Here is a 25,764-nt window from a genome sequence, read left to right as displayed (position 1 = left end):
GCTCAATTATCATTTCTTTGGATTCTCCTCTTACTGTGTCTATATTTCATTTCCTGGGGAGTATTAAGTAGTTGTTGCTTCCTTATTTTTGCTGTTTCCTTGAGTAAATCTTATTTCAATGTATATTCTGCCTGTACCGTTTTATTCCTTACCATTTATCTTATATGTAGTAGAACATTTGCATATTTTTTCCCCTGCTGATAACCTTGGAGAGAAATCACGTCTTCTCGGTACTTGCCGATAATATTGAGAATGGAAACACCTTTGCCATCTCTTCTTTTTCATTTGTGCATTTGTTGAAACTTCCTTTTGCATGTCACGTTTACTACTGAATTTTTTAAAAGATTTAGTTATTTTTATTGGAAAGGCGGATATACATAGAGGAGGAGAGACAGAGAGGAAGATCTTCCATCCAGTGATTTACTCCCCAAGTGACAGCAACAGCTGGTGCTGTGCGGATCCGAAGCCAGGAGCCAAGAACCTCCTCCAGGTCTCCCACACAGGTGCAGGGTCCCAAGGCTTTGGGCCATCCTCGACTGCTTTCCCAGGCCACAAGCAGGGAGTTGGATGGGAAGTGGAGCTGCTGGGATTAGAACCGGCACCCATATGGGATCCCACGTGTGTTCAAGGTGAGGACTTTAGCCACTAGGCCATGCCACCAGGCCCTACTACTGAATATTTTTTGTTCAGCTACTTTTCTGCTGACAGTTTAGGTTGCATGCAACAAAGAGGTAGTGAAGAGAAGCTGGGGAAAGAAGCAAGACAGGCAATGGCACATTATCTCTGCAGACTTAGTTCTCGTCCCTCGTTGGAGTTCTGCCTGATATTGCAGACTCTGGAACTAGGCAGGATAGCACTTTAGCATAAAAACTCAAGCTCAAAGGCCTATGGTTTGTAGGGTTGGCAGAATGGGTACCCCTTGTTCTTTGGGCATTGACATTGTCAGTGTCTACAAGACTGCAGAATCTTTCCTCGCGATGATGATTACCTCTAAGTCATCATAGCCCTGCTAAAAACATTCCATTGACTAAAAATAGGAACTTTAACTGCCGTCTTTCTTTTTGCCCTGTGGTCCTGGCTATTCATACTGGATGTTACTAATTTTGTTGTGGCCAAATCCCTACCTTTGCTCTTCTAAATTGAATATTGCAGGGCCTTGAATACTTTTCCACTTCTTTCTCACAGATTTAAGGTAAAACTAGCTCACATTTAGCGGGCATTTTTGGGAATGGGATTTGTGGAGTGGGATTTTGACCATTTTATAGGTTCACGATAAATAGTTTCAATTTTTCCTTCTGGCTCTTTATGATCTTTTAAATGGATTTCAGAGAGAGGCGTTTCAAAAGCTTCCATGTTTTATGCACTGAAAATCTATTTTGTGAGGTGAATAATCGCCCTTATTTTTTGTTCTGTAATTTTAGTTACACTAGCTTTAAAGTTAAAACTCTTTTATATGTAGAAATGCTTCCATTTTTCTGCATTTAATTAGAAGTGGGCAATATCTCTAAGATGTGATTGAAGAGATATCCCCCATACAAGGTCATAGATTTCTTCAAGTAATTTTTTCGTTTTATTTATTTCATGTGATTTATTGAAAATGCATAGCCTTGGTTATACTGTTCTGATGAATTTCCTCCCCATGGAGTAGTTTAATGTTATGTGCTATTGTCCTGCTGTCCTCACAAATCTTTAGTATTACAAAAACCAATCAAGCAGGAAATATCAGATACCATCTTTTCAATACAGAGAGGGAAAAATGTCACCCAAATGTAGGAGATGATTTTCGTGGAGTATGAATTTTCTCTTTCCTACACCATCCCTTCCTTTCTGTATGTGAAGGGTGCACACTCAAAAAAATACTAGCAGTATGTATGTGTATATATAAAAAGTTCATGAGTGGGGTTTTTGTGAAAAATGTATGCGTGGAACACAAACTTTGCACCAAATAAACTTAGTTTTTACTTCTATTTTTTATAACTTTCTTTCAAGTCCCATGTACATATATATATATACTACATCATGTACTTAAATGCATATATACACATATATATGTACACACACATATAAAGAAGATGTAGTACTTTGTGCTCATCCTCATAAAGCCTTACACTCATGCCTATGGCAATCTTATGCATCTCTCTAATGTTTTCAAGAATCATCTCTTTTGTTAAAACTCACTTTTTTCCTTGGATAAAACTGTACATAACACAGTAGATAAAACCTCCTCTACTGTCAGGGAACGTTTCAACTGGATATTCTTTTATATATGCTCTAAGCACTTTTAACAAATCACTTCACCGAAGTGAAGGCATCATCACAGTGGATAAAGAATAACAAAGGGCAACTAATGAGGCAATCACTATGAGGGGACTGGGTGAGGGAGCAGATCTACACACCATCCTGGATGCCTGACCCAGTCCTGGCCTCAACAGGTCCTCCAGTTACCTCATGGTGCGCATGTTCTGCCAATGAGAAGAAGCAGCCTAAAACAGTCTCTGGGGCCTGGTGTGATGTGTGATCATCTTTAAGGAATCATGTTTTTGTCAGGTTCTTTCACTCTTATGGAAAGGCAAGAGAATTCTTATCTTACCGGTCCAAATATTAAATGACAAAGCTTGTGGTAGAGTTCCTAACCGTGAAATTTTAACACTCAGCTAGGAATTCCCATTGCAAATTTACACTTGGTTTTCCAATTAAAATGGGCTTTTGTGAGTCCCCTGCTGATAGCCACTGGCTTGATAAAAAGTAACTTCATTTGCAGCAAGGGTGTTGAGGGAACTTTGCAGGGTCTGCTGTGCTGCCGTTGCCTTGAGCCCAACTGGGCTGGAATATTAAACTGTAGTAGATTAAGTGAAATTGCAGTTTCCTGGCTGATGCAATAATGCCCTCCTTCTTTTTCTGAAGCCCATCTTCAGCGTGAGTTGTCTGCACAGTTCTTTCACATTGAGTAAAATAAAATGCAGAATCTTCTCCAAATCCAGACGCCTTTTCCATTTTCAAGGAAATAATTGTCCCAAATTTTACTTGAAAGGGTTTATAGTTGTGCATTTGTGGCATTTGCCTGTTGTGCTGTTTGAGCCCTATCTGATGGAACCATTACTTTATTTCCTATATTCTGATGAACAATTGGATCTCTAAAGATATCAGCCATTTGCATAAGTAGTAACTTTTTATTATTTTAAATTTTTAACTTCTTTTTATTATTATCACTTTATGATACAGTTTCATAGGATCTGGGATTTCCCTTATCTCCTCCCCAACTCCCTCCCCACCTCACTGAGTTCCCCATAATCTTACTAGAGCATGTTCTTTGTACAGTCATATGTCCATCATTGCAGGCATGGACAATGGCAGAGAGTCCAACATCCTATTGTCAAGATATAGTAAGCAGTTTCATTGGGAGTCCATCTTCATGTGGAAGTAGAGATGCATACTGCATTGTATCCTCACATCTGGATATGATAGTCTGCATTACACCGTTACTGAACATTCCCTCAAAAGAAAAGCCACAATACAAAATCAACAACAGGAAGAAAAAAAGAAATTAACAACACCACGAAGCTATATTTATTATAATATATATTTGAACAGTAATGCTGAACTCTAAAGGGAGTGATACTCCCCATCACATTATTTTCAGTTACTTTTACTGCTTTTTCTCTTTAGGAATACTGTGAGTTCTAAAGTGCTTTATTGATGAAGATGTGCAAAGCTCTGTTCTGATTCCAGTTAAATCTGTAGAATCCACAGAGAGGACCAGGTGGCCTTGTATTTATTTCTCTTGTTGGTATGTGTCTCTGACCCTGACACAAAACCTGTTTGTTTGGTGGTCTGGCCTACTTGGTGTCCAAGAGGCTGTTGGCCTCTTTCAGATTAAGAATTTAGGAGACTCCCTTTGAAATGGAAGTGTTACTTGGGAAAGTTAACCCGTGAAAGCCTTTCAAAGATTGAGCCCACTGAAAACATTTTTATCAAAGTATTTTGAAAATGGTGGAGCCTAATGATTGCTTTTGGGAGCGGTCTCCAATCTATGTTAAAGTGCAGGGATAGGCCGTTGAGCCACCCATGACACCACTGTGCTTTCCTGATGTTCCTCAAGGGCCCAAAGCCAGGGGGTTCCTTACTGGGGGAGTCTGCTTAGCAGGGGCTTATGTCATGGGCCGTGTGTGGCCAGGATGGCTCAGGGCTGAAGGAGTTGACACTCACTTCTAAACAAATCCTAGACTCTATCACATGGTCGTAGAATCACTCCCCCGCAATAAAATAAACTGAAAGTGAGATACTAGCCCACATGATCTAGACCAGGTGTCTGTGCCAGTTCCACTGCCACAACAAAGACATTGTAGGCTTGGTGACTGCAGCAGAAGCATCCTGAAGTTTCTCTTCCTGGCTGGCAGATGGCAGCCCTTTTCCTGTGTCCTCTGATTACACAGAGGGATGGTGGAGGGGAGATGAGGAAGGAGAGAGAGAAAGCAAACGTCTTCCTATCGCCTTATTTACAATATGCCTTAATACAGATATAGACAACATAGCATCATATTTAAATGTGCAAAACATTGTAGGTCATTATATTTTATTACAAAACATTCCAAAATCCAAATTAATGAGAAGTGGTAGCAACAGGTTTATCAACAATCAAGCAGTACTCATTTGTCTCATAAACTGTGACATGTAATTTGCATCTGAAATCCACAGATTTAAAGATATGACTGACTTTTTAAAGATTTATTTATTTGGAAGACCGAGTTAGAAAGAGACACAGAGATCTACTTCTTCTTGTGATTCACTCTTCAAGTGGATGCAACAACTGGGGCGGAACCAGGCTGAAGCCAGGGCCAGGGACTTCTTTTGGTTCTTCCATGTGGGTGCAGGGCACAAAGCCTCTGGCTAGCCTTCATTGCTTTCTGTTAGCAGGCAGCTGGAATGGAGGTAGAGAACAGCCAGGACAGAAACCAGGATGCCAGCGTTACGTGCGGACAGAGGCTTAACCTCATATGCCACTGTGACAGCCCCACGATTGATCCACTTAAACGATGCTATTTTGTTATGCTATTATGCCATTTAAATACTATTTTATTACTCCTAGGCTGAAGTTATGTATTTTATGGTAAAGTATGATTCCTATGAAGCAGGGATACAAAAAATAAAGACATGTTGTTCACAGAGTCCCTCTTAATTCCCAAGAAATCGTACTTGGACACCTCAAAATCAGTGAATCAGGCATTCTCCCCTCAAATTAAACTTCTGAAGAATATTTTTATTTTCTCCTGATTGTGTGGGGACAACATATTTACATCCTCCCTTGTTCCAGGAAGGGTTTAAGGTCATTTAGAATACAGACTCAGAAAATACCACAAAGCACAGTGCCCTCTCAGGATGTGCTCCGGCCTCAGGATTCTGTTCCCATCACACTGGGGATCAGGGTTTCAGGACACAGATTGTGGAGGGAGCACAACATTCACCCACTGCAGTGACTGGAAAGACCTTAGGAGTGGAAGCTGTGGCATAGCACTTGGGACAGTCACCTCCCATATCTGAGTGTCTCTGGGTGCCCATCCGGCCCCCTGCTAAGGCACACCGTGCAAGGCAGTGGGCGCTGGCTCAAGGACTTGCCTTCTGGTCACTGAGATGGGAGCTCCAAGTGGACTTGCCAGCCCCTGGCGTGGGTATAGCTCAGCCCTGGATGGTGAGAGCATTTGCGGAATGAAACACTAAATGGAAGAAGTCTCCCTGCGCTGCCTTTCAAAAAAAATTTTTAATAAAACAAGTCAAACTTAAAAAATAATTTAAACCCATCAAATTGCACAGAGTTTATATGAGCCAAGCATGGTTTATGAATCGGGCAGCGTTCAGCACCAAGGCAGGATGCAGGAGCCCCTCCCAGCAGGAGGAAAAGCAGGTTTCTCTCTGCTGACATTGAAAGCCAAGTGGACTTAACCGACCGATGGGCAGCAGCTGGGGGGCTGCTGGCTTGAGTGCGAAGTGCTGATTTGGCTGCCTGTGATTGGGCCAAACTTCCAAAACTGCGTTCCGGTTCATTACAGAGGAACTCGGAGCACCGGGCTGGTGGCAGGCTAGGGGCCGCTAGCTCCCTGGGAAGCACAAACCCTCCCCACCCCTCCCCAAGAGCCGTCCTGTTGTAGGCTACTTCCTAATTCGGCCCCTGTCTACAAAAGCAGCCTCAGGTCTGGTAGTCACTGATAATCCCAAAGAACGGGGCGTAGAGATGTCCCCATGAAAAGATTGATCACATCAGGCAGTGTGCTTGGCACCGAGGACTTTCCTTTCACGGCATCGATTCTTTGTCCCTCAGAATCTGCTCCTCCTCGCTGCCCCCAGGCCAAGTCTCCAGCAGCCTTTCCGTTGGGAGGGCCCGGCCGGTCGGCTTCCAGAGTTTTCCAAAGTTTCCAAAGTGGGCCTTGGCTCCTCTCGCTCCCGCCCCTGAAGTCTTAGCTTTCTCTGGGGCGCCGCGACGCCTACCGGCTTGTGGGACGAGCGAGTGGGTTGCCCGGGCTTTCGCGGAGGGCACTCGAGCGCCCCAGAGAAAAAGGTGAGGGCGCAGAAAAAGTTGGAACCCAATCAGCGTGGGGTTGCGCTCCCGCGCCCCAACCTTCAGGTGACCCCGCGCGGCGGTTGCAAGCTGAGGCGGCTTCGGCGGCGACGACCAGAGCCCGCAGCGGCTCCGAGCGCCTCCGGGAGGACAGGCGGCGAGCTGGGCGAATTGTCAACCGCCAGCCGCGCGCCGCGCTCGCCGGGTCCGGGCCGGGGGCGAGCCGACAGCCAGCCGGGACGCCGCCGCCTTCCTCAGCGCCGAGGGACCGAGCTGGCTGGACTCCGGGGCTCCCCGGGCGTGCCGGCGGTGCCGCGCGCTGTGCTCGCCCCTCGCCGCCGCCGCCGCCGCCGCCTTTGAACACGGGGGCTGTGAGTGGTGGCTGCGGCCGCTGTGGCGGCGTTGGCGGCGGCGGGAGCGGCGAGTCGGGGCCGCCCCGGCTGCGCTTCACCCCGGCGGCAGCGGCGGCGGCGGCCACGGCGCCCGTGGCTCAGGATGCGGCCGGGGGGCGCGCTGCTCTCTCTGTTCGCCAGTCTCGTGCTGCTGCTGTTGCTGCGCCTGCTCTGGTGCCCGGCCGATGCGCCTGCCAGCTTCAGGTAACCCTCCTAGGCGGCCCGCCCGCTTAGTCCCGCGCACCCAGCTGTGCCGGTGCGCCCCGCTGTGCGCCCGGAGCCCCGTAGCGCAGCCGCTTTCTCCCGGCGCACGCAGACCTTGGGGAGAAGCCGACGGGGTAGCGGCGGCCTGGGGGTGAGTGTGTGGGGTCGCCGACAGACGACCCTGGCACCATGCCATGACCTACGGGGGCGGAGAGGGACCGGCCTGGGGTGCTAGGGCCACAGGGCACAACGTTGCCGGCAAGGAAGCTGCAGAGTGGGACCTTACCGTCGGGTGTCCTGGCTCGCCTGTCTCTTGCTTTCTCTGCCTGCCCACCCGCAAGGCTTTTGTAACCTCGGGGTTTGGGAACCGTCCCGGGAGCCCCAGCGAGACTCTTGAGCAGGGCGCCCAGCCCGCCAGTCAGTAGCTCCCCGTGGGGTCTAACAACTTAGTTTTCTCCCTGGCTCTGCAGGCTCTTGATGGAGGAGAGCAGGGAGAACGTCCATGGCAGCTTCGCGGCGTTGCGGACTCTCCGGAATAGGGCAGTCCCCTTGCCTAACACCACCAACAGGTACTGAGCGCCGGGCAGGGGGCTCCGGGGCCAAGGGCGGGGCTAAGGGGTGGGGGGGCTCAGTTGCCCTTGCGTGACTCGCTTGGCTGATGCACCTGGCTCGGAGCGGGGATGAGTGAGGGTGTATGAGGGCAGAACTCTGCGCAGTCTCGCAAGCCTGTAAAACCTGTTCCTCGATGTGGCCGTTCTCTGAACCAAGGGAGCCACAGCAGCTGCACTTAAAAAACGAGCTGCAGCTCGGCCTGACTTCGTGGAGGGATTTGGCTGCTTTGCTTTTTGTTTTCTCTGCTTTAAGGAACCCCAGTGTTAAAATTCAGCTTCCGAGGATCAGAATTCTGTAGGCCGTCAGTGTCCTGTCCTTGATGAGAAGGGACTAAAACATTTTCTGTGGCAATCGTATGAATGTTTAGCCTTCCGTGCAATAATTATTTGGGTTTTGTATTTTTTGATTAGCAAAGTGAGAAACAGCTGAGTGCAGAAAGTTCAATAAACAGGAGGAAAACACAAATCAAATAATGCCTGTTTTCTAATCTGGAGTGTGAATGCTAGCAGTTCCACAACCTGGAGACCATGTTGAGGTTTGTTCTGGTCTATAGTCTGATAAATGTAAATACATTTGAGAAGTCTAGTTGAGGTTAGAGTTTGTAGTTTTTTGTTTTTGTTTCTTCCACTGAACAAAGACCTGTGCGTGTCATTGAGGTTTTCTTCCCAAAGCATTACTTCTGATCGCTTCAAAATCCGTCCTGTGGGTGTGCCATGGTCTGACTTGTTTCCTGACGTCTGGCTTGCTGTCAGTGATTCTGTACAGTGTACCCTTGTACATGAATCTGCATCTTGAGTTCAGACTGATAGAAACTGGGCCATTGAGTCAAGAAGTTTGTCTATTTGAGGTGGTGAATTGCATCGCCAAATGCTTCCCAGCAGCGTTGAATCAAGTTTTGTTTTCACGGGCAAGTGTCCGGCTTTGGATCTCAGCATTATTATAGCAATTCTAACGCATCCTTTTCTTGTTTTCTCTCCTGTGGCTTCCTTTTGCCCTGTGCGAACCTCTGTGTATGTTTGGCTCCTTCTGATCTAGCTCCGCTTGATCATGTGACTGGAGACCTCCTCCCAAGAGGATTGGGTAGGGCTTAGGAAGGGTCTAGAAATGCCTGGTAGAGTACCTGAAATGAGGAATGCCATCGCTTTCGACAAGCCTCCTGCTGGGATTTCACTTTATAGAGGGGCTAAGAAATCCCGGAGTAGCCAAAGCTTGTGAGGAGAATATTGGCCTGTAGTGTTGTTTGATGCATGTTGTATACTAATAAGCAGTGTAGCTTTTTCCGTGAGCTGATGGAAAAGTCTAGTATTCCTTAAGTGTTTCTTAAATTTCTAAATGTGGCTCATTTTATTTAAAAAAAATTTTTTTTTTTTACCATACTGCTGTTTTTTTTAAATGTATGGAAATGGATTGAAAGACAAATGTTTTTACATGTATAGTATCTTCTTACTGATTTGTGATTTTGATTATGTAGCAGGGATAAAGTGTTTAATTCACCATGCTCCTTTCTTGTAGATGGAAATTGTAATTTCTAAACTTTGCTGTAGCCAGTCTGATTTGCTTTTGTGAGCCCCTCATTCTAGGTGAGGATGTTCACAAGGATTAGCGTTGCCAGCATTTAAGGAATTATTATTTTTTTAAAGATTTATTTATTTTTATTTGAAAGTCAAAATTGTAGAAAGGAGAGAGAGAGAGAGAGAGATTTCCATCTACTGGTTTACTCCCTTAATAGCTGTAATGACCAGATATGGGCCAGTCTGAAACCAGAAAACAGGATTTTTCTCCAGGTCTCCCACTTGGGTGCAGCAGCCCACGGACGTGGACCATTTTCTGCTGTTTGCCTAGGCCATGAAGCAGGGGGTTGGATGCGAAGTGGTGCAGCTAGGACTCCAACTGGAGCCCATGTGGAATGCCAGGTTGTTGCAGGTGGAGGAACACAACTCCAGCCCCAGGAACTATTCTTAGGGATCAGCCATGATCTAAATGTTTTACATATAGGAACTCAGTTGAACTTAAAGAAGACAGGCATTTTATTGTCCTTGAATGGACAAGGGAAAGAAACATAGATTAACTAACTTTCCTGAAGTCATACTGTTAAAAAAAAAAACAAAAAAACGTGGACTGAGGACTCAGACCCTGCCTGGTGAATGAATCCTGACTTCCACATACTTCTTCTCCAGGCTGTGTTGAACTTAATATGCACTAGGAACATGGCCTGTGTGTGAGCTTTGATGTGGTAGTACAAACCACTCTTTCTGGGACCATTTTTTTTTCTTGGGGAGCAAATGTACCCGTGTCTCATCTTCTCACTTGATGCCGACATCTATGAATGTGCAAAGGAGAGGTTAAGGTCATGCAGCCATAGAGCAGAGAGTGGGGATTCATGATCTTGGCACCCTCTGACTCTTACAATCTCCAGGTTGATTGGATCCCTGTTATTTTCTGGTGTCTGGCTGATTGCCAGATTTGCAGTTTATGGTTTGTCCTTTTCCTGAGGATTTGCACCTGCTGGTGCTTCTTGGCTTTCTTGGCCTCACCTGCACTGCAATTGATGTTCCTCTCAGACATCTGATGGAGATTGCTGCTGATCCTCTGCTGGATGTCCCTGGGCAGCCTTTGCTACAGGAGCAGCCAGCTCCTAGTCCTTCTCAACTGTTGCTGGGCTCCACTGAAACCATACCAAAACCCCTGGGTTGGTTCAGGAAACCTCGCATAAAGGCCTCACTGTTTGAGTCAGTTTCAGGATGTGTGACAGCCTATGACGTGATCTATTCCAGAATCCTAACAGGAGGAGGAAGAGTTCAAGTCCTCTCTGTCCCTGTTACTGCCACTGCCTTTTTCTCGCCATACCCAATCCCTCTCTTTCTTCCTCACCCTCTCCTTTTCCCACTCTTCTTCAGCACTGGAGATGTGCAGGATTCTGTTTCGTGTTCCCTTGTCCTAATTCAGATCTCCAGACATCTGATACAAGCGTAAGAATTGATGGTAAATTGGGGGAATCGAAGACTACTCAAGGAGCTGTGTCACCCAGGCATGGTGATTAACATGCTAACAGGAGAGTAAGAAGAATTTGGAGCATCCTCTTTTGTGGCTACAGCAAACTCTATCGTGTTTGCCCATGTGGGATATTAATGTGTTCGTTCTGTTTGCGTTCTTTCAGTAAGAAGTCTTAATCTCTCCACCTGCTCTCAAAGGGGGTTTCAAATGGACCAAGGGAAGGTCATGTTTCAATAAGTCAGAAGGGGAAACTATGCTGATAATCTTTAAAATATAACTATTATAATAAATACTTTCTGCTGCTCATAAGCTTTGTTTGTAATTGGTTGACTTGCTTTTCAGACAATCAACTCTTGAATTTATCCCTTGATTCTGATGTATTTCTGCATTCAGTTTCCTTTGCATTAATTTATATTTAAAAAATACTTTTAGTGTCTTTAAGTGAGTATGACTCATTTATAGTACTTTCCCCTCTCCCTTTGTAATAAAAGTGTTTAAATACTATGAATTTTCTTTTAAATGCAGCTTTGGATTTGTTAGGTTTGTGTATATGATGGTTAGGTTTTTTAAAAAGCACTTTTTCAATTACATTTAAAGATTTTTTTAATAGTTATCTAGGAGATTAATTTTAAATTTCCAAGGAATTGGAATCCTTTCTCTTAAGTTTTAATTTTTTTCTTAAATAATATTAACTTAATTTTTGGTCACAAACAAAAATGTAACAAACTGCTGCAATGTTACAACTGAGTTGCTAATTGTTCCATGATTAGTAATGTGAAGCTGAATTGTGAGGTGTCTGAGCTGGCCAGTGCAGGCCTAAGGAGCTAATCGATTAGGCATTCCAGTGTCTCTCATGGGAACTATGTCCTGGCAACAGGTTAGCATCTTGTAATGACAGCCGTTCCTTTGGGCTTAGATCTCTGTGGTGATGATCTTGGATTAACAGTTGTGGTTGGCTGGAACTTCCTGGATGGCAGCAGCTTTTGTTGAAGTTTCGTGGTTAGATGGTGCTTGTTGGGCTGGCCTGCTATGAATTTGTTAGAGGTCTGGAGACCTCATCTCTACTTGTCTGTTTTAATAGATTCGTCTCCATTTGCCATAGTGACCTTTGGCTCCACTTCCAGTGGTCCTTTCTCCCTGCAGAAGGACTTGGACATCTGTGGGAGTGGCTGGGCAGCAGAGAGCTGCTATCAGTTGTATTATGTGCTGGCCCACACTGTTGGAGAGTGTGCCATTGCAGAGGTTTTGTGGTACATTTTCAAATGAACAAAAAGAAAAGGAAAATTACCTCCTAACACCCCGAAGATGATGCCTACTGTTCATACTGTATTACCTTTTCAGTACTTCATATGCAGATACCTTGTAATTTTGCTGTGCATATTTTGCCATTCCATTAGTGCTCTCTGTACCATCATGTTTAGAACATGGCATTAGAATGTTCGCATATATTCTAATCTAATCTATTATATTTGGATTTTCTCTCTCCCTTTTTAAAAAAAATATTTTATTTTTTATTTTATTGGAAAGACATATACAGAGAGAGTAGGAGAGACAAAGAGAAAGATCTTCCATCAGCTGATTCAATCCCCAAATGGCTGCAATGGCCTGGGCTGAGCTGATAGGAAACCAGGAGCCCGGAGCCTCTTCTCCCACATACATGCAGGGACCCAAGGCTTTGGGCCGTCCTCCACTGACTTCCCAGGGCACAAGCAGGGAGCTAGATGGGAAGTGGAGCAGCTGGTATACGAACTGGCACCCAAATGGGATCCCAGTGGATGCAAGGTGAAGATTTGGCCACTAAGCTATTGCCCCGGCCCTCTCTCTTGTTTTTGATGTTGATTTAATTTCTAATAAGAATGACAGAGCATTAAACACGTTTCCTTATTATTCAGATTAATTCCTAGAAGTGCAGCAGCTGTGTATCAAAGAATAAATGAAATTTCAGAACATTACTGTGACTTGTTCAGTAATTTATTAAATAGTTGCTCCAGTTACTGCCCCCTTCAGCAGTCTCTGAAATTTGAAAATTGACCCAAATTGATTTCCTGTGTTGTACATTAGAATTTTATGCAGTTTTTTCTAATTTCAATTTGCTCTCTTAATTTGCTTACCATACTGTTTTAATTTGTAATATTTTTGTTGATCATTTGTATTTTTCTTTTCTAAATTGGCTTTTTGTTTTATTGCCCATTTTTTTTAAAAAAAGATGTATTTATTTCCACTGGAAAACCAGAGTCAGAGAGAGGAGGAGAGACGGAAAGAGATTTCATCTGCTGGTTCACTTGCGGGGGCCCAAGGACTTGGGCGAGACTCTACTGCTTTCCTAAAACATCTGTACGTGGAACAGCCAGGACTTGAACCAACACCCATTTGGGATGCCAGTGCTGCTGGTGGAGGTCTAGCTTGCTACACCACCATGTCAGTTCCAGAGAAATACTTTTTAATTTCAATCGAGTATTGCTTTAACATTAAGAGATATTGTATAGAGATTTTTTGGAATGCAATGATAGTCTTTCTGATACTTCAGATGTTTGAGAACTAATTCTCAATTTTTTAAAATTCATGGATACTGAATTTTTGGATTACAACTTTGCTTTTTATCCCCATTTTCTTCTTTAGACTTTTGTAGACATTTTTCTCCATTGTAGGCATTTAGGATCCTGAAAAAGAAAGGCAGCATTAAATAATTTTTTTTCCCAAAAGTAGTCCATTTCATTGTTTTTCTTGGATCCTGATAGAATTTGTTTAACCTTGTGAAAATTCATAATACTGTGTCCACAGAGTCCCTTGATTAATTTTGTCTTTTTTTCCCCTAAAAAATTTTGAGAGGCAGATGCACACACACAGACACAGAGAGAAAGAGAGAGAGAGGGAGAGAGAGAGAGAGATGTTTGTGGTTACCATTGGTTTATACCCCAACTATCCATAACAGCCTGGGCTGCACGAGCTCATAGTTAGGAGCCAGGAACTGAATCTGCATTTCCCACATGCGTGGCTGGGACAGAATTACTTGAATCTTTACCTGCTGCCTTCCCGGGTTTGCCTTAGCAGGAAGCAGGAATTGGGAACCAAGCTGAGACACAGCGCAGGTACTCCACTGTGGTCTGTGGGCATCCCAAGTAGTGTCTTCATTACTATGGCGTGTGCTTACCACTGAAAACATTTTAAAAAATCAAGTCCGATTATTTAGAATTCAGATCAGGGTTCTATTATTTTTTTCATGCATTCCACATATTCTGGCTTTGGTAAGGTGGATATTCATATTAACAGCTGCCAATCTTGCCTCCTCATCACCCACACCCCTTAAATAATTTCATTTCTCCTCCAGATTTCTTTTTTGTCCTTTTGCTTTGCCTTCTGGGATGGCAAGTTTCTCTTATACATTGCTGAACTTGTTTTGATAAGACAAAATAGGAAACTGATGTTATCTATAGCAGGGAATCAAGTACATGTTTATTATTTCTACTTTTGGCCTGTACCTCATCGTATCAGTTTACATCTCAAGAAGCATTGAAGTGAAGATTTAATGCTCACATTCTATTTCTCCTTTCATGTTTTCTTGTACATTACTGTATAAATGAAGCAAATACTTCTTAAAGATTTTTGATTTATTTTTATTGGAAAGGCAGATGTACAGAGAGAAGGATCTTCTGTCTGATGATTTACCCCCCAAGCAGCTGCAACAGCTAGCACTAAGCCAGGAGCCCAGAGCTTCTTCCAGGTCTCCCACGCAGGTGCAGGGTCCCAAGGCTTTGAGTCATCCTCGACTGCTTTCCCAGGCCACAGGCAGGGAGCTGGATGGGAAGCGGGGCTGCCGGGATTAGAACTGGCGCCCATATGGGATCCCGGTGCGTTCAAGGTGAGGACTTTAACCACTATGCTATCACGCTGGGCCCACTATTTCTTACTAATGTTTTTCAAAAGTCTGATTTTTTTTTTTTTTCTGTGCAGGTTTCTCTTCCTATATTGTAGCATGCTTTTGTAAGTTTTAAGAGCTTTGGTTTGTTCCCTTTTAATTTGCATATTCCTCAATGAAGACCGCTGTCTCCTGCATGATGCTCATTGTAGTGGAGGCTTCAGGGCTCCTTGTGCTCCTTCTCAGAGCTGAGAAGTTCCCCTTGGGAGAACGTATACCAAGTGAGCGCCTGAGCCACAAAGAATGTCAGCAAGCAAACAAAAGTTTGGTAAAATACACAGGATAAGGAGTCTGTCTTGTGCTGCTGACTAAGCCAGTGCATGGGATAGCCACATTCCTCCCTAGAGTACTGGTTCAAGTCTCAGCTTTTCCACTCTTGAATGGCTTCCTGAGAATGTGCCTGGGAAGCAGCGAAGGGTGACCCGAGTGCCGGGGCCCTTACCATCCGCATGGCAGACCTAGTCCCTGACTGGCCTGGTGTGGCCCTGTCTGTTGTTGATATTTGGGGAGTGAGCCAATAGGTAGAAAATGTCTCTTTCTCTGTCTCCGTCTTACAAATAAATAAACAAACAAACCTTCAAAACACACATACAACATAGAATCAAATGGTTTAAGCTTCAGATACCAGACCTGACAAATGTCTTTTGCTCTTGTGCCTGTCAAAAAGCTCACCTCTTTGTGGACTTCTGTAGCTGCCAGTAATGGTGTTGGGCAGATGTCACATAAAACCCATTGGGGCCTGGGCTCACCTGGTGTTCCTGGTGTCCAGTGTCCCCCTGTATCTGAGGGTGTGCTCACCAGTTGATTCTCTTTCTTGTACCCTGCATTCTGTTACTTTTACACTACATACTGAAATATGAAATCGAGCTATCCTTTCAAGATGAGGAGGAAGGAGCACCAGCCTCTCCCTTGGCATGCAGAAGCCCCTCCTGCCTCAGGAAGCAAGCCAGGAGTCTTCCTGTGTGGGACATGCTATCCCATTTTCTGGTTGATGCAGGCTCTCAGTTCCCAGGTGAAACAGTGGCAGGAGACTCAGAACCTCTCTGCTGTTTTCTCCGTGGACCTGCTGCATTTTCTGGTGAAGGCCGAGATCAGATGCTGGTAATCCCTTTGTGTGGTTTCCTATCCATTCCTGCGAATAGGATTTCCTCCTCCAGGCAGAACAGATGCCTTTGCGAGACTGCGAATATGTTGCCATAAGAGTCATTTTGTGTTGACTTGTGTACATTGGTGAGAATGTAAATAGTCTGGAAGAGAGGAAGCCAGATCTTATTTACTGTCAGCTCTCTTACCCTGAAATTTGTTACAGTGTTTTATTGGACAGTTTCGGGTGTATATGTTTAGGCTGGGATAGTAACTGCAGGCTGCAGAAAATACATGAGTGTGAGCTCAAGCTTGGAGAATGGCCCATGTAACCAAGCATAACTCTGGAACAGTTCTAAGAGTTCCTCTCCCTTCTCTCTCTCTTTCCATCCCACCTCCCAAATATGAAAGCTATTGGATTTACCCTCCAAGAACAGCTAAAGCTTTTCTACTTAGATGTTCTTGGTTTTAGAAATAATGGTGCTAGCCTGTGCCTTGATTTTTCAAATTTGAACTATGTTTAATCTGCCTTGCATCTACTTGAAAAACTTTGACTTCACGCTTGACATCTCTCATTGTGCTGCTCTGTCCGTTTCCTAATTCACTGTCTTCATTGTAGCCTTTCTCTTTCAAGCTCAAGGAGGTGTTTCCCCTGGTTCTTCTCCACTGTCACTTTTCTCCTCGTTTTCTCCTTTGGAAAGTGGGTTCTTCAGCCGTCAGGTTTTGGCACTGGTACCTGTTGTTACCTCTTGGACAGCCCTGATTTGGGAATGCTGTTGGGCACATGTGACCAGGACAGCTGGCTCAGTTTAGGCAGGATCACTCCCTGGCGTCTATAGATGCTGTGCCAGGTGGACAGGGAAGCCAGGGAGAGTTTGATGAACACCAAGAAGTGCCTTGCTCTTCCCTTTGTTTTGTGGAAAGGGTGGATGAGGAGGGCAGGAATTTACAAAGAAGCAGTATTTGAACAGCTCGCCTCATTATGGTGGCCACTGCAGGTGACATCTCGTTTTCTGTCACACTCAGTGAATTTCACTGCATACTGATAGCGTTTTCCTTCACAAAACCACTGGGGTGTTTCTTTATGTGAGTTGGGCGGTAACCCAGGACAGACAGCACTGTTCACACACAGGCGTATCAAAGCTACAGTGGTTACATCTCATTTTAAATTGAGCTGCCTGGGTGTTTTCTGGTTGTGGATATGGGTTCCTCATCCCTTTAATAGTCTCTGTCCTCAGGCCAGCCAGATCTAGGTTGCATTTAAAAGAAGACTCCACTGGTTGGCAGAGGGAATCTTCTAGGGGTGAGGAGAGAGGCATAAGTGTTTAGGGCAGCAGAGATAATGAGATAGGAGGCTGGGGCACAGCAGGTGGCATATGAAGAGAAGAGGAAATGAGTATGTCTCTGCTTTCACCAGGAGAAGGAGACCCTAAATTTGGAGTCCCTGGTCTTCAGTGTATCTTTGGCTCAGGAGTCCAAGGGTTTGACAAGCTCACAACTCAGGGCAGAGAGGAAATGCTTTAAAGAGCCACTAATGCTTTAGGTCAAGTTGAGCCAAGTATTGCTGTTTTCTGCTACCATATTTTCTGGGTTCCTTTGCCATGAAGAGGATGGCTATTGGCATGCTATTTATGTGGAGACATGGGAAATCAGCCTGTCCATCTTTTTTTTTTTTAACACATTTTTACATTTAAAAATGTAGGTGTGTTTTCCATCATGCAGTATGGATGATTTGCACACATTGTAGTTAGTGATTTTGGGGAACATTCTTATCCATGGGCACAATTATTTCCAAAGATAATTTTGTAGGACACAACCTGTGCTTTTGCAGTTATTGTAAAATAATTTCCATTATCTTGTTCTGTTGATACTTACTGTAAAATATTCACACAGTGAGGTTCTGTAACATATAGTTTTTAAATTTCAGTATTGCAAGAAATCGAGGTTATAAAGAGATTATTAATTTTGACCATGATTAAAGTGTCTCATTGGTTGCTTAGGTCTCAGTTGGAGCAACTAGAGGGCATGCAGTGTTTTTGTTGTTAACGTTATTGAGATTGTTTTTATTGAGATTTATAAAGAGAAAGAGAGATAGAGGGAGAGGGATCTTTCATTCATTGAGGGCTGGGGTTGAGTCAGGCTGAAACCAGGAGCTGGAATCAGGAGCTTCTTCCAGAATGTCTGTGAGGGTGGCAAGGCACAAGCACTTTTCTCAGACCATTAGCAGGGAGCTGGATTGGAAGTAGAGCAGCTGGGACTCAAACCAGTGCCTTTGTGGGATGGTGTCGTTGCCAGTGGTGCTTTTAACGGTTACCCAAAAATGCTAGTCCTTCCACTTTACAATTTGGACTTATTTGGACTTTTTTTTTTTCTGTTTCTGACTTGGAAACACATGTAACACTACATTTTCACTTTGAGGATCCCCAAGTTTTTCTGCCTTCTATGTCCTCATGCAATAGTCTGTGGTTTTAGTGAGGTCCATGCCTCATCTCTCATCACTGTATCCTCACTATGGTGGTTTCTTCAACAAGTAATGCATTTTATAAAGAAACTATACAGTTGGACGCCAGAAATGCATTTTGCACCCAGATAAACATATCCTTTAATTCTATTTTTTTCCCCCTAGGACTTTCCTCCTATAACCCCCAGCACTCGCCTGTTGGAATTTGAAGCCTCTCACCCTGGCTAGATTGTAGTAGCAGGATTTTGAAGACATACTTTCCTATGGTGCATTGCAAGACAGGCAGATAGGGGAGGTTTCCATGGTAAAATAGCAGTGGTGAGCAAACTTGCCTTTGCAGTTGTAGGCTTATGTGTGAGCAAACAAAACAAAATTTTACACTTGGAAAAGGATGAATTAAACCTGTAGGGTTGAAAACTCTTATGTATAATCATTTCTGAAAGGGAGAACAGGTGTGTTAAGGAATTTGAATAATCAAAGATAAAGTCTCTTGATACTTAGAATTTTTTAAATAAAAAAGTTAAGGATTAATGATTATATACCGTTTCAGTCAGTATAGCATCCCTGCTTCTGTGGATTTTGAACACTTTGAAAAGTCCAAGATCAGTGGAAACTTTTTATAGAACTGTTGCTTTAGATAAATAACGATTTAAAAAATTAATCTCCAAAGCAAAATTCAGTGTCATTCAAGGTTATGCTGGACCACTGTGGGAAAGCCCTTTTCATATAACAATGACTTGTCCAAAGCTGGGAGATCTCCATATCCAAAAATTGACTTTGTAGCAAATTACTACTCATGTATGCAAACCTTGGGGTGATTTTGTAGAGAAAGCCAACAGAACATGAATAATCTTGATTGTATAAAATTTTGAACACTCGATAAGATTTTCTCTATTTTCCTTGAAAGTTTGTGTGTGTGTGTGGGGGGGGGAGGGATTGAAAAATGTTACATTTAAAAGATTGTCCTTTAACATCTTTACTGTGAACGCAATAAAAAAAATCAAAATGGAACTGCTGTTTGCCGATAATTTCCAAGGTGCAAGTCTCAGAAACATTTTTTAATAAATGTGATTTTATTGAGTGTGACAGAGTCTTTCAGATGAAACCTAATTAAATTAATTAACAAATTGCTAAGTGGGACTTCCAGATGGTAGCGTGAGGATAGTTTTTTTTTCAACAAATAAATGCTGGAATGATTGGATCTCCATATGCAAAGAGATGAGAATCTTAGTCCATTTCCTATTCCTATTACAGATTTTTGCAGCTATGGTTGTTTATGAAAAGCAGATATATTGGGTTCATGATTCTGGAAACTGGAATATCCAAGGACATGGTACCAGACCAGGCCAATGCTTTCCTATTGCATTTTCCTATGGTTGGAAAGTAGACCAAGTGAGTACATGTGAAAGAGCAGCAGGGATAAACTTGATTTTTAAAGTAACCTGCTCTTGGAATGACTAGCTCTCTCCTGCAGTAATGGGATTCAGCTATTCATGAGGGCTATGCCCTCTTGACCCAATTGATATCAGACCCCGTCAGTGTTGTTGTATTGAGGATCAAGTTGCTAACACAGGAATTTGGGGAACATGTACAAATCATAGCAGTATGGTTTTTACTGTGACATTATATAGTACACAAGATATCATCTCAACATAGATTATGGGATTAAGAACTGAAACTATAGAACTTCAAAAGGAAACGTAGGAGAGAGTTTTTATCATTTGGATCAGGTAGGGTTTTAATCTGTAAAAATTTACTATCAGTAAGAAAAAAAATTGATCTTATTTTTATCAACATTAAATACTATGTATACATTAAGAATATAAAAAAAATGAGCTATGGACTAGAAGGAAATACTTGTGGATTATATATCTGTAAAAGGCTTGTATTCAATATGTATAAAGAAATCTTACAACTCAATAACAAGAAGGTTACCTAGTTCAAAAATAGGCAAATTTGAGTAGCTGCTTCACTAAAGAAGATATGCATGTGGCTGTTATGCACATGGAAAAATGTTTAACAGCATTGCTTAATATGGACATGCAAATCAAAACCCCAGGTTTCTATATCCTGTAACAGCCTATATAGCAATTCAACGAAGACACAGAAATCCTGTCACCCAAGGTTAGGTTGTAATGCTGAACTCATGGCAGAAGTTGTCGGTGAAATCACAGAAAGATTTACCACTCACATAGCGAAAGAAGTCTTGAGGTGGGAGGGTATGGCTGTCTGGAAGTTCTCTAATAGAGAATGGCCAGTGCGCAATGACTTTGTAAACTTTGCATGAATTTATGGAAACCTTAAGACTTTGAGGCAAAGGTGTAACCTTTTGCAGTAACTCAGTAAGTGGCTAACGGTCTCCAGGAATTGGGAAGTTATTTCTTATTCTAAATTGTCATTTGAGTCCTGCAGATTTGCTGTAATGACGTGCGGCCAGAGCCAGCCTCCTGTTTGAGAGCGTTGGCAGTGGGCAAATCTAAGATGTTTTTCCTCTGTGGAAGATTCCATACAGAGATTTAACAAGTTGAGTTTGTATTTTGCAATTAGAAATACCTTAATAGGTAGACAGTACAAGCAAACCACTTTCCTATCAGCTGCTGAGTGGCTAAGCACAATGTGGTATATCCATTCATGAAAAAATATTGAGCAATTAAAAAGGAATGAAAGATTGCTGCATACTGAAATGTGTATGTGCAGATGAACTTCAAAGACATACTGAGTAAAGGAAGCCAGGCCCCAGATTGTATGACACAGAATTAAAAAGCAGATCAGTCACTGACATTCATAGTGAGAACTGGGATTGACTGCGTAGGGCCACCAGGGTCATGTTTGGGGTAATGGAAGATGTTTTAAGACTGGTTTGTGGTGATGGTTGCATCACTGGCTAGTTACTAAGTATCATTTAGTTGTGTGCTTAAGGTTGTTATCCTTGAGAAATGTGACGATACAGGTTTTTGTCCATGGTTGTGGTAGATTGGGCAAATTTAAGCTTCATATCAGTGTGAGTGAATATGTGATAAGTTAAAATCTAGGAAGCAGATGGCATGGAAGCAGTGTTGTTGGGCTATGCAGAGGATTCAACATTTTTGAAGAACACCCAATTTCTTTTTTTTTTTTTTATTGTTGCTTACATTGTATTATGTAGTACAGTTTTATAGGCGCTGGGGATTCCCCCCACCCCTCCCATACCCCTCCCCCCATGGTGGATTCCTCCACCTTGTTGCATAACCATAGTTCAAGTTCAGTTGAGATTCATTGCTTGCAAACACATGCCTAGCATGAAGTTCAGCGTCTTATTGTCCAGATAAGTTCAGTGGCCTCTTGGGGAGACCTTCTATGGTCTGAAGATAGGCCTAACAGAGTAAAGATCCGGTCAGTTAAAAGCCCCAACAAGGCCTCAATATCAATATACAACATTATGGAATTAATTGACATAGTATTGGGTAAACAATATGTTAAAAATAATGCAAGTTCCATTCTTCGAAACCTCTGGGTTGAGACAGTATCAATGACAGGTTCAAAAAATAACAAACAACCATACAAAAATTACAGGTTAAATCAAGGCAAACATGTGGTATCTAATCTTTTGGGATTCACTCATTTCCCTTAGCATTATAGTTTCCAGTTGGGCCCATTTAGCCACAAAGAACTGCATTTTGTTTTTTTTAATAGCTGAGTAGTATTCCATGGAGTAGATGAACCAAAGCTTTCTTATCCAATCTTCTTCTGATGGGCATTTCGGTTGCTTCCATGTTTTTGCAATTACTGATTGTGCTGCAATGAACATAGGGATGCATGTTGGTTTGTCGTAAAACAGGTGTTTTGGATATATTCCTAGGAGTGCTATTGCTGGGTCATATGGTATGCAGATTTTGAGTTGTTTGAGTGTTCTCCAGACTAATTTCCATAGAGGCTGTACCAATTTGCAGCTCCACCAGCAGTGGAGTAGGGTTCCCTTTTCCCCGCATCCTCGCCAGCAAGCGTCGTTGGTGTTCTTGTTTATGTGGGCCAATCTTGCTGGTGTTAGGTGGTACCTCATCGATGTTTTAATTTGGATTTCCCTTATTGCTAGGGAGCTAGAACATTTTTTCATATGTTTGTTTGCCATTTGGACTTGTTCCTTTGTGAAATGTTTGCCCATTTCCCGAGTCCCATTTCTTGAGTGGCTTGTTCGTTTTGGTTTTTTGGTGAACACCCAATTTCTTAAAGTCCCTATTTTTTATAGACATATGCTAGCTGGAGGGGAGACACAGATGTGCAAAGTTCTCCGTTAGCCTTTAGATGTTGTGTGGTTTCCTGGTACCCCATTTGTCTCCCTGTACCCTGTTTGTCTAAGCAGCTCAAGCCAAGTAGGAGATGCTTTTTGTTTAAGGCTGGGAATAATCATCCATATTTACATGTAATGTATAGGATGCATAATTCAAGCTCAACAGAACCCAGCAGGGCTAATCACTATTGAGTTGTTACTAATTTGCCAGGATTTAGCAGCTGTGAATGTATACCTTCACTCAGCTCTCACTGTGATGTTATGGTGCATCACTATCAATGTTCCCAGTTCTCAGAAGGAGAAAGCAAGGTTCTGAGGGGTTGGCTGCTTGTCCCAGGCTACTTGGCTGAAGAGGGTCCTGATTTCAGACCATGTCCCTTGTGCTGTTTGGCCTCAGATGGAGAACCAAGGCTGAGGCTCAGCATGTCTTGCAGGTAATGTAGGGTGACATCTCTGCATGTGTAGGTAAGGGACCTCGGGGGAGGAAGATGGTGAGTACTCATGAGTGACTTGCGGTATGAAGTGCCTTGAGGAGGAAGGTGGAGGAACTGTCCTGGAGGCACACATCCTCCTGGGAGGTGGAAGGAACCAGCTAGTCTGGAGGACTTCAGATCCCTTCAGACAGTAACATCAGACTTCACAAAGTTAGGTGTGCTGCAACAACAAGGACCACAGAAAAATCTGTGATCGTGGAGGCTCCCAAGGGACCCAGAGTCCCTGAATGTAATCCAAGTTCAGGATCACCCTTGGAAAGAGCCCCCTATAGTGTTTTCCTCAGCACAGGGTACTTGCTGAATCTGAGAGGGCAGAGGACAGCTGCCACAACCTGCATGGCTGCCAACCTCTGGAGACAGAAGTCGAGGCTTCTGACGGCTGCCTCCAGACAGCAGGCCTAGCAGGTGACGAGGGAAGCCATGACTCTTGCCAGTGAAGGTGCACTGAGAACACATTGTCTGTCCAAGTGGGAGTTAACCAGCTCAGTCTCCCTCTTCCTAGTTTCATTGTGTGTGTGTGTGTGTGTGTGTGTGTGTGTGTGTGTGTGTGTGTTACAGGCACAAAATTGTGGGATTTGTACTTACAGAAACAACCATCTCATTCACTGAGACTGAGAGGAAGCAATTTCAGAAAAGAATGTAACTGAATAGTTCTGACTTAAAAATGTGATTTTTGTGTCTTTTGAACATGTTCTCAGCACAGCACTGACTGCAGCACTGAGTCAAATGTTATTAAGTACTGCATGCATCCATTGAACAGACACTTAACACTACAGGAGGCCTGGGTTCTTTCCTTAGTGCCCAGGTACCAGGATGGTGGCTGTGCAGGTGGGACCTCATTTGAGTAAAAGCACCCTTCTTTCCTTAGGGAGATAGTTACTGAGTCGAGCTCAGCAGCATCTGTGGCAGAGCATATCAACCGTCTCATCTGCAGCAATTGTTAGTGGCCCCGCCCTGGACAGCTGAGTGGAAGCATCTGTGGAACTGGTCCTGAGAAAGTATCTGTCCCTGCTCTCAGGGAGGGTCCTGTGTGGAAAATGAGAGGACGCTGGAAGTGAACACCCAGTGTGAGCACACAAGCCTATAGAGGAGGTAGTCCAGGGGAAGCTGCCCAGGCCAGGCTGAATGTGTGATCTTGAGACAGGTCCACCATGAGATGATGCTTGGGGCTGTGAAAAAAAGAGTTCATGAAGCTATAAATCTTTTCAGATGGCTGGATGCTAGATTGTAAGCTCAAGAGAGGCAGGCATGAGTCTAGAATGGTACACGAAGGATAAGACAAAGGACTTTCCAGTAAACAGGTCATCGGAATCATTGAAGGATGAGTGGAATGAGTGGAAGGAGAAGCCTATGATTTGCAGATGTTTCAGGTGCCTGAGAGGAAAGGTTGATGTCTAGATGGGGTGACTGTCCCTACAATTAAAGTATTAGGAAAACTGTAGGCCTTGGTCTCAGGGATTCAGTCCTGCTCCATTGGGACATCACAGATACCTGGCAGTATCTACCCAATGAGTGCTTGTCCTGTTCCATGGGTCCGGAATCTCTTTCTGATCTATTGGAGTCTGTTGAGAACACCCATCCCCAGCCTGCCTCCACCACCTCCTCTAGGCAGAAGGTGAATTGAAAAGAGGGGGGAAATAGGGCCAGGAAAAAGGATGGGCTTGAGTTAAAGCTGGCATGCTTGCAGTGGAGGGAGCTTTATGGTCTGGTGAGAAGTGTGACTTCCAGAGTCTGAGTGAAAGAAGTTGGAGAGAGGGAAGGAGAGGAGTGTGGGAAGGGCTGGGGCATGCAGTGGTGAGCAGGTGTTGGCTCAGGCAGCATTGCTCAATTGAGCGCCTGAGAGCAGGTGGCTCCAGCAGCATATGCTGATCTTACTGTTCTGGAGCAGGGGAGGTGTAGGAACAAGATGCTGGCAGGGCTGGTTGTTTCTGAAGGCCCCATGAAAGGGTCTGTTCCAGACTGTGTCCTCAGCTTGTAGGTTTTTACATCATCTTCCTTCTTTGTCCAAGTTGCCTCTCCTTCTTCAAAAGGACTCAAATCATGCTGAATTCAGGTCCGCCTTGATGACTCTGCTTTAACTTCATTACCTCCTGAAAGGCTCTTTTTATTTACCCCTGTATACAGTCCCATTCTGAGCATGAGGGGCTAGGAGATGTTTATATACATTTTAGGGGGTGCATCATTCAGTCACAGCATCAGGGAGCTCTCACAGGGAGTTGTTTATTCCAAGGAACTATAGCAGAGCTTCCAAGCACTCTCAGTGACCTGAATGATGTGTGTTACATATATGGAGAGGGAAGGACAGCTGTCATGCAGACTTTCATGGAAAGAATCCCATGACCTAAATCTTGGCTGCAGAGCTTCACAGAGTTCTAGAAATCCAGACTTTCCCAAGGCGAGTGCAGCTCCTTTGCTCATGGCCGATGTTTGGAAGAAAGAGCTGAGGGTTAGTGGTGTGAGAAGGACATCCTGGAGCACACAGTCCAGTGCTGAGCATGGTGCATAGGGCGTGTGTACCTGTGCATGGTATGTGCATGGTGATTTCTTTCATTCAGGGGAAATGAAATACCTGAGAGGCTAGGGTGCAGTCAGATGAGTCCAGATTATTATCTCAACTCAGTTCATCTGTTTTTAGCTTGGTTGCCATGTAACATCAGCTGACATCGATTCCCTCACAGTGCTTGAGGCTGAACGGTCAAGATGAATGTGAGGTCATGTTGGTTTCTAATGAAGATTCTCTTGCTAGCTTGCAGGTGGCAGCCTTCTCTGTATGTTCACATGACAGAGAGAG

The 25,764-nt window shown here is 43.9% G+C and overlaps 1 protein-coding gene across 1 annotated transcript in view; it reads left to right on the top strand.

The window, feature by feature from the left end:
* Positions 1–7,045: 7,045 nt before the first annotated feature.
* ST8SIA6 (ST8 alpha-N-acetyl-neuraminide alpha-2,8-sialyltransferase 6) overlaps positions 7,046–25,764 on the top strand; it is a 123,048-nt gene continuing 104,329 nt past the window's right edge. Inside the window, exons 1-2 of the mRNA XM_040967946.1 lie at positions 7,046–7,146; positions 7,617–7,715. Of these exons, the coding sequence (XP_040823880.1) occupies positions 7,046–7,146; positions 7,617–7,715 (200 nt within the window). The remainder of the gene's footprint in view (positions 7,147–7,616; positions 7,716–25,764) is intronic.

Source organism: Ochotona curzoniae, unplaced genomic scaffold (genome assembly GCF_017591425.1).
Source record: "Ochotona curzoniae isolate NIBS_2020 unplaced genomic scaffold, NIBS_Ocur_1.0 scaffold_4683, whole genome shotgun sequence".
Taxonomy (NCBI): domain Eukaryota; kingdom Metazoa; phylum Chordata; class Mammalia; order Lagomorpha; family Ochotonidae; genus Ochotona; species Ochotona curzoniae.
The sequence above is the reverse complement of the archived record's forward strand: the minus strand, read 5'-3'. Positions and strand labels throughout refer to the sequence as shown.